General features: G+C 46.7%; 1 protein-coding gene across 1 annotated transcript; it reads right to left on the bottom strand.

Annotated features, from left to right (window-relative positions):
• Positions 1-2,443: 2,443 nt before the first annotated feature.
• On the bottom strand, positions 2,444-9,447 carry SUMO2 (small ubiquitin like modifier 2). The gene is made up of 4 exons (XM_054170496.1): positions 9,168-9,447; positions 7,265-7,396; positions 4,065-4,136; positions 2,444-2,545 (listed from the first exon to the last, which is right to left on the bottom strand). The coding sequence occupies exons 1-4, from the start codon at positions 9,186-9,188 to the stop codon at positions 2,483-2,485; spliced, it is 288 nt and encodes a 95-aa protein (XP_054026471.1). The 5' UTR covers positions 9,189-9,447; the 3' UTR covers positions 2,444-2,482.
• Positions 9,448-11,363: the final 1,916 nt, after the last annotated feature.

Genomic DNA, 11,363 nt, shown 5'->3' with positions numbered 1-11,363 from the left:
CTACTAATTCAGGAGATGCAAGACATTGTTTTTGAAAGCATGCTGTTCACTACCTGTCACTTGACTTGCGTTGCCTCAGGAAAGAAAAAAATCCTAGGCAAGACAGAACAAGGGAGCTTGGAGATTCAGTCTTAAACTGGGCTAAAAAGAACCTGTATTTAAGCAGACCTCACCCCTTCTTCAGAAAGTACAGCAAGTCCAAACATCTTTTTTGGCCAAACAAGATAAAGACAGCTTTTTCCTGGAAAAAGCCTTGGCAGGATGTCAAGTTGAAAGCATTTTATACTGTTACCAGAAATCTAGTCAGGTTGAGATCCAGATTCAAAGCCAAAGAGGAAGAGATTCCGTGTCTAACCTATGACAGGTATTAGAGTGTGTTCCCCCCACCAGCCCTTTATTTCAAAGCAGCTTTTTCCAGGCTTTTGTGGGTCTGGGTATGAAAACATCTGCTCACAAGAGGGAATTCCAACCTTGGAATGTACCACCAAAGTCTAGAAGATATGTATCAGAATAAGAAATAATCTGCTTAGCAGAATTTCCTAGAATTGAAACAATGGTGTGTAGTGGATTACATCCTTCAGCTACACAGTCAAAAGCAACTGCCAAAGCAGATGCTGGATTTCTTATAGCTGCATTACATGCAATTAATGCAATATCAAAGGTCTTACAATGATGCCAGAAACCAAACAGATCGCTGCCCATCAGCTGAATGCACAGACCTGCCGTTTTGCCACAAAGTCGAAGGATTTCCAGTGCCAGCAGGCACAGGCCTAGCATTGTCCCAGACAGCTCTCCAATTCACTATTACAAAAACTGCCACCAAAAGAGTGAGCTCTGCTAGCAGGTCAATACCTAAGAAGAGCAGTAACTCACTGCAAACAGTAAGAGGTATCAGAACGTTCCTAGGACACCAGAGAATGCCTTGGGGCTGTCAAAGAGGTACACGACTCCGTGGATTTCACTGCAACCTTGAAAATTCCCCATGAGACAACTCAACAGCCTTGTGGAATGGAAAACATGACTGTCACTACCTCCCTCCAGCACTTCAGAATTCCCCCTTTCAAACAGGAACAGCAGAATGGTAAAGCGGAGCTTGGAATCTACACCACCATAGCTAAATACATCCGAAACCAGAACTCAATGCTTTTATTTTTCGCTTTACATTTCCAAGCATTTCCCATTTGATACCATGGCAAACTGAACGGTTCAAGGAATGATTTTGCTCTTTTTAACTGAATTGTTTACATCAGAAAGCATTCAAATACAAAGTCTTAAATAAACTGTAACAATACTGATGTTTCTGCTAAAGAGCGACACAAAAAAAGGAAAGGTTCAACCCAAAGGCATTAGTTAAGTAGTCCAGCATTTTAGAAGTTTGCTCAATCAAACGTTTTTTTGGCTTAGCAGAAAACACACACCACACCCCCCCCCCAAAAAAAAACAAATAATAATGTCAAATGAAGACAAAACTGACTTCCATTTCCAGTTCAGCTACTGGGTGAGTGAGAGGGCTCAAGGAAGCCTTTCATTTCTTGACTCTCCTGACTGAAAAGGAGGATTACGCTTGCTTACTTACCAGACAGAAAAGCTGAGAACTGAGAAGCGTTAATGCGCTGCAGGGAAAGAAAGACAAGCGCTTTGAGTTTGCTGGTACTCCCCAGAAAAATCAATCAAGCTGGTTATTTTAAACAAGAAGTTTATTTAAACAACAAGACGCTTTACTTGAAGGGAAAACTAGCTAGGATTTTTTTTTTCTCCTTTTTTTTTTTTGTTTTTTTTTTTTTAAAGAGTAATTTACCCCTACTTAAAGACAAGAGAGATCGCTCTACGTGTAACAGCTACGTACAAAAAAGTTATAAAATTGTCCTTGGTTTTACAATGATGAAAGAAAAAAAAACACAACCAAAAAAAAAAAACAAACAAAAAAAACCCCAACAAAACATTGAAATTATCCAATCCAACAAGGTATGCAAGGTTTGTCTCTTTTTTTTTTTGTTTGTTTGTTTTGTTTTTCAAACAGTGAGAGCAAAATAACTTACTGGAATATAAAGATAAAAGTAGGAGGAGCATGCCGCTAAACGGAGAGAGGGGCATTTCTTTCTTTTGTTTTTTTTTTTTTTTCCCCACAGAGCCAGTTTGTTTTCCCACACCCACCCCCCCATCTCCATTCAATGTTGATCAAAACATACCATTGGCCATTTAGTTAAAAAAAAAAAATATGCATTATGTCTGTGCACATACACCAGTTACTTTATGTACAATAGAAGGAATAGGAAAAAAAAAAACCAAAACAACCCAAAAAACTTCAGAGAGAGAAGAGAGAAAACTATACTGCAGTAGTCAGGATGTGGCTGAACCAAGTCTCATTTTGTTGGTTGTTTTTTTTTTCTAATTGTAGATGTGTTGCCTGTGGGAGCACAGTTCTGGAGAGGAAAGTAGCAGGTTCTTTTTGTGTGTGTGTTTGTGTGTGTGTGTTTGATTTTTAGTAAACTCCTCCTGTTTGCTGCTGGAACACATCAATTGTATCTTCATCCTCCATTTCCAACTATAGCAGAAAAGAGAAAGGGGGGGGGGAAACAAAAAAGCTTTCAGCTCTTCTCAGATATCAACTATAAGCAGGGTTGTTGCCACACTTTTCCTATATTCCTGTTCACTTTTCATGCAAGTTAACCAGCCCAGCCCCACCGCCCTCCACCACCATCACTGTGTACATCTGACCTCGCCGTCACACGAAAGCAAAGAAATTAAATGGAAAGAAAAATAAAAGCCAGCTGCTAGCTGTTGTCCTAGAATGAATTCTAGTATGGAACTTCAGGCTGCTCTGTGTGACTCCTGTGGAAAAGACTGACATCCATAATGTTAATTCTGTTGCCTGCACCTTCCTTCTCCTCTTTACTTCCTCAGCTTACCTTAGAACAATTGTCACAAATGCACTTTGCTGCTGCTGTTCCAATGGCTTCAGCTGCAGCACTAAAGCAAGCAGACTGTCATTAAGGCCCCCAGGCCAATCAGGCAGTAAAACTAACCATCAGCAAGCACAGAACAGTTAAAAATACTCTGTGGTCAAAGAGGTAATAAATTACCAGTAATACTTCATTATTTTAACTCCTTTTTGACTGATTAACACCCTGGGATGTTAATGTTACCTAGTGACAGAGTCTGTCCCAAGACTGAAGGAGCTGCTATAACTAATGTAAGTTGTATTTCTAACAGTCTCAGTTTCTGCTGCAGGAAAACAAACTGGTCTATGGCAATTACCACAACTATAAATAGATTGATCCTTGGCTTCAGCAGAACATGGATGGAAAGAAAAGCATCCTGTTGCCTCAATGATCAGTATTCTGAGGTAAAACGTTGCATAGACTGTGGCTGTAAGAGACACTTTCTTTGGAGCAACTGCTTATGAAACACAGAACTTCTATAAACCTTAAACCAAGAGTCTCTTATAATATAACAAGTGGTCCTGGAAAGCACATAAAACTGTATCACTTGGAGAGGCTGATTAAACACAGTGATGTGGAGCAGTGCAGAGTAAAACTTGAGTTGCAGTGAACCATTCTGTTCTGGCAATGGCCTTTGTTTTAATCAATTACAGATAGACAAGCCAAACTTCACAGGAGCTATTAATTTTATGCTGTTGAACTAAGAGCTTCAGATTACAACTAAGAGAAAATGACTTTTTGCATTACAAATGCAAGCTTGCTGGTAACATCCTGGCAGGCTTTTACAAGAGACTACAGGCACTGCTTCAGGAAAAACTCAATTCTTAACTCACCAATTCTGGTCTCAGAGCTGTGACTCAATGAAGTGACAGTTTCATAAGACTCACCATCTGTACTTCACATCACTGTGCTTCATTTTGTTCTTTTATTACTACAGCTATACAGAATTACAGAACACTAAAGAGTGCACAGTTTACACTAACTCTAAACTGGCTGTATCAACATAGTGGTGGGAAAAAAAGGGGGTGGGAAGCTCTGTCACTACTGTGTACAGAAGTATTTTCTATGAAGCAGAAGCCTCCACTCCAGCAGCAAATGGCAGGCCTCAGTGCTGTGGTTTACCTGTGCAGGTGTGTCTGTTTCATTAATTGGCTGCCCATCGAACCGGAATCTGATTTGCCTCATCGACAACCCCTGGGGGACAAAGAGAAGCAATACAAAGGGAGGTTAAGTCTCTTGTAAAAGCACTCAATCATTACAAGCCACCATTCATAACACAGCATGCAGACAGTTTTTGTGCTCCTCTCATGCACTGACTTTAAGGCAGCTCACCACAAAGCCTTTGCAATCTGTTTTCTATTAAAAAAACTGTGCTGTGTCCAAGGGACTGAGGGAGGCAACACTGCCCCCACTGACTGCAAGGTCAGATAAAACCACTTCTACCACTCAAGTCTCACCCCAAAGGCTTTGTAGCACTTTCTAGTACCAATTTACTTAAAAATTAGATGCAACTCTTGAATTCAACACATGTCAAACAGTAATGTTCAACACTCCTTCTGATCTTCCCCCACAGCCTAAGTATTCTAAAAGCTTTTTCTTTTTCCCCAGAAATGCAACCACCATCTATTAATCTGCAGCAGCCAGCAGCAGGCAATGGTAACTTTCAGACCTTCAGTGCCTAGTAACAAGAAATCAATGGATCAAGGTTTTTTTCCCATGTGTGGCTGGAACTTCCTAAGAAAGTAAAGCAATCTGCTTCCAGAAGCTACTGCATAGTATTTTGAACTAGCATTTCTGCCCTACAATGGTCATCTTGCTGACATCTTCCATTCCCAGAAGATGGCTTCTCATTCTCACTTGAGCCAACACATTCCAAAAGATAACTAAGGAGCAACAACCCCTTGTACTAAGCTCCAAATTCCTAAGTTTTCCAAGGTGCTCTACAACAGGAAGAGGAATGAAGTTTAAGGATATAACCAGAGCCAAGAGCTTTGGTGGCTACTTCTTTCCCCTTATTGACTCTCTCTGAGAGTCCCTGAACCAAGTGGACTGCTCATAGCTTTAAAGTAAACCCAGTACTGCAGGGTGCTCCTCTGACATCTCTGGCTTAGAAAAACAGCCTTCATTTAGCCATGCAGGAGCAATGTTAACACACAAAGGAAAACTCAATCTAGTAATTATTGCTGGGATTGCTTGTAGTAATTAATGCTGCAATGTTTGTTCCCCAAGAAAAACACCTTAACAGAGAGTATGAGTAAACTTTTTAGTAGGACTTTATAGTGCACAGCAGAAAGCCTTCTAAGGTGTGACTGAGATCCTGCAGTGCTCAGAACATCATCTTCAAGAAGACCATGTGGCTAAGTGTCATGGCAGCAGCACATTTTTGCACAGCACCATTTGGTTTGAGCTGTTTTCTCTGACATTTTGTATCTTAAAATATGTAGTTCCTATTCCAAGTGTTCTTTTTTTTTTCTCCTCTCCTCCCCAGGTTCCTGACAACTTTGTGAGCTCAATAAATGGTAGCTAAAACCAGCCTGAATAGAACTTATCATGGTGAGATTACTATCCACAGAACAATTAGGTATATTCCATGGATGGGGTTTTTTCCTATTTAAAACAATGGTGTGGAGTCTTGGACCTTCTAAACACATCAGTCAAGGTTTAGTTACCTCCATTTTAGGTTTACACTACATGCAACACAGGATTTTCATCCCTGAAAGCTCCTGAATTCTCTGCATAGCTTCCACCTCTCCAAAATGAAATGAAAAGGCCACAATCCTAAGGATTTTTAGGATTGGATATGCCCAGTTAAGAACACAACCAAAATTTACCTTTTAGAGGCATACAGTACAAATGCTTTTAGATAGTTTGAGAAGTAAGCAGCTAAGAAGTAAAATTTAAAGACAAGTCCATCTCCACAGATATAACCTTTGGATACCTACTAGCTTAAAACCAAAACCAGTAAAAAATGTCTCCCAGTCTAAAGACTTTTTCCCCCCTCTCCAACTGACATCTGTGGTTTTCTGTTGGTTTCAGGGTGGGGGTTAAAGCAGATCAGAAATCTAAGTTTTAGATTTTTACTTCTCTTTGTAGCCAAGTAACTGAATTATCAATGGTAGTTCCGAACTCATCTTTCCCAGGACTTTACAAGCAATTACCCAATCCTCAGAAGACAAGATATAGCTGGGACTTCATGTGTGCTATCACACACAGTCACTTGCCTACTAGAACATGAATTTGTATGGCAGAGGTAGGAAAAAATGAGCACACAGCCTCAAACTTTCACTAGTTTATCACTAGAACATCCAGACAAGAAGACATTCACATGTTCCATGAGAGCTGATTCTTCCTGCTTTAATTCACTGTCCCACTACAGCAAAGGGCACACTAAAGAAGTTTCTCCAGTCTGTACATAAATTAGACGGTTTTTCCCAGGGGTGAAACAGTTACCTCAGTATTTTATATACTGATGTTGTTGCATTTGACAGTGTCACTGATTATTTGTGGAAGAAACCCACCCTTCTCCAATCCCAAACACTTCTGATAAAGCTTTTTAAAGGCAAACATTCATTAAAAAGTAATGCACAGCAGTGACAAAAGTTTTCCTAACCTAAAGCTTTACAGGGAAACTCTGAAGCAGCACTGCTCTTCCACAGGTGTTTTTAAAACTGACAACAGCGACCTGCAACCCAGCAGGCTGGCTGCAGCAGCCAATAGCAAAATAATTTCTTTGTTGTCTCTCAGAGGATTAATTTGACAACCAGGCCATGAAAAAAAAACCAAAAAACAACCCAAAGCTCATAATTAAATGCACAAGGCTCATTTCCAAGCTAAACATGAGACACCTTTAAATCCCTGGAATTCTCCCTGATATTCCATCATCTCAATAGAATGATTCTAAGGTAATAAATCAGAGGTATATGACCAGATCAAGAAGTTAGTCACTTAGTTATAAGAATACCTGTGAGTATCACTCAACTCCCTCTCCTAAAATCATGCTGCAGGTTCCTAATCCACCTTTTCCCATACTGGTATTTTGGAGCAGTGGATTAGCAATTGCCTCCCCACAGCCTACAGTTAGAATGCAGATTTTACAAAGACAACAAGAGATCTTTAGTTTACCCATTTCCTGTCACAACCCAGTCAGTCCACGTTGTAACAGATCCCAAGAACAATACACTTCCCACAACACAATTACTTTCTGTTAAGCATTTATCATTTTGCATATTTACATAGTTTTCTTAAGACTTCACTGTCTCATCTATCTCTATGGAGATCATCTCTCCCCCAGCGTTCTCCTGACGATCACACAAGAGCCATACCTGTCGTTCACAATAGGCTTTCATTAGTTTACTAAGTGGTGTGTGCCTCTTAATCTTAAACTGCACCACAGACCCATCTTGCCCTGCCACCTTCAGATTAATGTGGTCATTGTTTTCAGTCTTCACTCCTTCCTGTTGAGGAAATATAAGAAGAGAGGACAACAACAACAACAAAAAGAAAGAACAACAAGAAACTCTTTTTTAAAAGGTATGAAAGAAGAAGTTAACGTTCTAGCAAAGTGCAACAGGTCATTAAAAAGGAGGAAATAAAAATACTATAGCTGTTTGCCAGCTGGAGGCTTTGGATTGGGAACTAGAGGTCAATCGTTTTTATTTGAAAATACATTAAAATTAGCTGCACACGAAGCCCCCGGTTCTACTTCTGAGATCAGTTCACATGCAAAGCCACAATGAGGACTTACTAGGACAGATGCTTTACAGCTAACTTTTTCTTCTTTAACATTATTTCTATCAAGGGCACGACAATATGCAACAAAACAGTCGCAAATCAAAGGAATAAAATCGTGTGCGTTGTAAGTATGATCTCAAGGACTATCAGGTCCCTTTTCTGCCGGATCTCAAACTTTCTCGTATCAGTTGAAATACCTCCGAAGAAAACTTCAAGATACTTTAAAGGGCTGCATTTGAAAAGGTGACAAAACCCGAAAAAGATTTCTCCTTCACGAAACAAGCGCTTAGGAAAAAGCCCTCCTAACCAAGCAGCCCCCATCCTCTCGCTTCGATTCGAAGCCACACGCAGAAAACACGCAGCCAGCCAAGTTTCAATTCGTGTTCTGATCCCGAGCAAGTTAACCATGGCAGAAGCAAAGAGAAGCTTCAACATTTATCCAGCTCCTAGGCAGCGCCCGTTCCTGAGGTGTCCAGCGGCATTTCCACCTTTTGTTTTCTTTAGGAAAAGCTGCCAGGGGCCACCGCAGAGGGTGGCGAGTGGCCGGGGCCGGGGTGCGGGTCCTCGCCATGTGACAGATGTCCCGCCACGCCACGCCGCGCTCCAGGCCTGGCCACCGCGGCCCCATACACATCGCCGCTGGCCGCTTCCTGGCGCCTTCAAACTCAGTTCAAAAATGGGGGGGGGGGGGGGGGGGGAGGGAAACGATCAAGAAACGGGGGGGTGGGGGATAGGGGGGGTGTGAAGAAGGGCGGCAGCACGGCGTTGAGTCGTTGTGGTGGTGTTTTGTGTTTTTTTTTTCTCGTTATGGTTGTTTTTAATTCCTGCCGTTGGAAAAAAACGAAGCTTCCCTCCTCCCGCAGGACTGCCCCCGGCAGCCCCTCCCGCGGCCGGGGCGGCCGGGCCCAGAGTGCAGCACAAAAGGGGCAGGCAGCGGTGCCCGCCCGCCCCTCCCGCGGCGGAAGGGCCTCGGCGCGCTCCCGCCAGCACCGTATGGGAAGGGGCTGGCGAGTGCCCCAGCCGGAGGCTGCTTACTAGTAGGGATGCTGCGCCCCGGCCAGCCCCAGCCGCCACCAGCCGCGCAGGGGAGGCTGGATTCGGCTCTGCGAGGAGGAAGAGGAAGGCGGCGGCAGCAGTCGCCTCCGGACCTGCCTGTCTCTCTCTCTGAGGAGGGCGGGAAGGGAGCCCGGATTCGCCCCCCTCGCCCCCCCCCTTTCCCCGCCGCCCTCCCCGGGGATCCTCCGCCCGCCCCGGGAGGCTGCGGCCCCAGCCCCCCTCCCCCGGCGGGGCGGGCAGGGCAGGCGGCCGCGGCCTGGGTGCGCAGGGAAATGGCGCGCACAGCCGGCGCGGCCGAGCCCTGGCCGCTGGCTGGCCGGGCCGGGGCTGGCCCCGCGGCCGGGCCCTGGCCTCCCGCCGCCGCCGCCTGAGGGGCGAAGTGAGGCGCCGGGGGCGAGGGAGGGAGGCGGAGGAGGGGCGGGAGGGTGCCTGCCTCACCTTGGGCTTCTCGTCGGCCATGGCGAGTCAGCGATGTCCGGGCCGCTCCGGGCGCCTCACAAAGGGGGGGGAAGAAACGACCGAGCGCGGCGGAGAAGAGAGGAGAGAGAGAGAGAGAGGGAGAGAGAGAGAGAGGGGAAGGCGGGGGGGGGAAAGGGAGCGCGCACGCAATGCCGCGGGGCCGCGCCTTGTCCCCGTGCGTGCGCGCGCCCGCCCCGTCCGCCGGCCTCTTTCCCGCCCTCCGCCCCGCGCGTCCCCGCGGCCCATTGGTCCCCGGCGGGCTGGGGGGGGCGGAGAAGGGGCGGGGAGAGGCGAGGCGGTGGGGGGAAGGGAAGGAGCGCGCGCGCGCCCCGGCCGTTACATAACGCGGCGGCAGGAGGCGGAGCGTGCGCGCGCCCCGGCTGCTGCCCGCGCTGCGTGCGCGCGCCCCGCCCCGCCCGCCCGGCGCAGCGGGGCCCTGCCGTGCGGCGGTATTGTCCTCCGCAAAATGGCCGCCGGGCCGCGGCGCCCCCGCGCCACTCCCCGCCGGCCGCCGGCAGCCCTCCGCCACACACCACCCTGGCGTGCCCCACGGCCCGGCCTCCGCCGGGGCACCCTCGGCTCTGCCGCTCGCCCTTTGGGCGCCTCCCTTCCGTGGCCGCTGCGCTCTCCCCACGGACGCTTTTCCCCAGCGCTCCCTCGTGGGTGACCCTCACTGCTGACCTCTTGGGCATCCCCACACATCACTGATTCTGCCCTGCTCATAATGGCCTCGGTGAGGCTACAAGGCACCTCTGGAGCCCTTGGCCTTCCCCCAAGGAAGGTGAGGTGCCCTGGAACATACAGGGGGAACTGAGGCTGCTGCAGCTGTTTCTGAACATGAAACAACCACATCAGGCTTCACTTGCATCCTTCAACCACCTAAGGACATGAAGCAGCACCTCACCCATCACAACACATTCATAAGAGGATATAGTACTAGTGTGATGCCATCATCAGAGGGCTGGAGCTCCTCTCCTATGAGGACAGACTGAGTGAGTTGGGGCTGTTCAGTCTGGAGAAGAGAAGGCTCCAAGGAGGCCTTATTCTGGCCTTCCAGTATCTGAAGGGGGCTACAAGAAAGCTGGGGAGGGACTTTTTAGGATGTCAGGGAGTGATAGGACTGGGGGGAATGGAACAAAACTAGAAATGGGCAGATTCAGATTGGATGTCAGCAAGAAGTTCTTCCCCATGAGGGTGGCGAGAGACTGGCACAGGTTGCCCAGGGAGGTGGTGGAAGCCTCATCCCTGGAGATTTTTTAAGGCCAGGCTGGATGTGGCTCTGAGCAATCTGATCTAGTGTGAGGGGTCCCTGCCCATGGCAGGGGGGTTGGAACTGGCTGATCCTTGAGGTCCCTTCCAACCCTAACAATTCTATGATTCATTCCAGTGAAGGGGAGGAGGAAATTCTCAGTCACTCGGGGGGGGTTTTGCTGAACAGGTTGCCACAAAATAGTTTCTGAGCCATTTTTTACATGCACCAGCATCATTTGTCCCGTTTCTCAAAAGAAATAAAACACTACAAAAATGACCTTTGTAAATACTACAGGGGTGGATTTCTGCTCCAGGTAGGCATTAGTCCATACCAGCACTGTTCCATGTGGTAAATACTGTGAGGGTGACAGAGCACTGGAACAGGCTGCCCAGGGGGGTTGTGAAGTCTCCCTCTCTGAAGATACTCAAAATCCACCTGGATGCATTCCTGTGTAATCTGGTGTAGGTGATCATGCTCTGGCAGGGGAGTTGGACTGGATGATCTTTTGAGGTCCCTCCAGCCCCTGAAATTCTGTGATGACATGGAGGTGGTCATTTCGTCACACACACCCTCTGCTCCTGGCATGAGAGATCATGGGCCTGTCCTGCACCACTTCAAAGCTCTTGCAAGACAGGATTTGTCTAGAATAAATCACGCAAGTAGTGGAATACTAACTGAAGAGGAACTTAAGAACAAAGCACAGCCTGCAGACTCCCTTTTCACTGATCCCCCCTCCTCTGCCTTTTCGTCACTTCACATTCCAGTGAGCACATAGGGGATTTTTTTCATTGCCATTTTCTGGAAATTGTAGAAGAGTAACACCTGATGAGGTCAGGAGGATGAAGCCAAACCTTTACCTGAGTCCACAACTGAGAAGACAACACAGCCACAACCCTACCCCAGGCAGTGAAGACGGCCCGCGC

This window comes from Dryobates pubescens, chromosome 20 (assembly GCF_014839835.1).
Source record: "Dryobates pubescens isolate bDryPub1 chromosome 20, bDryPub1.pri, whole genome shotgun sequence".
In the NCBI taxonomy this organism is placed as follows: domain Eukaryota; kingdom Metazoa; phylum Chordata; class Aves; order Piciformes; family Picidae; genus Dryobates; species Dryobates pubescens.
The sequence above is the reverse complement of the archived record's forward strand: the minus strand, read 5'-3'. Positions and strand labels throughout refer to the sequence as shown.

Bases quoted from the DNA above. Each gene is read 5' to 3' on its own strand.
- SUMO2 (XM_054170496.1), bottom strand. From the start codon at position 9,188: ATGGCCGACGAGAAGCCCAAG. The intron at 7,397-9,167 runs GTGAGGCAGGCA...TTTCCTCAACAG, and splicing joins TGGCCGACGAGAAGCCCAAG to GAAGGAGTGAAGACTGAAAA. The intron at 2,546-4,064 runs GTAAACCACAGC...TTTCTGCTATAG, and splicing joins AAACAGACACACCTGCACAG to TTGGAAATGGAGGATGAAGA.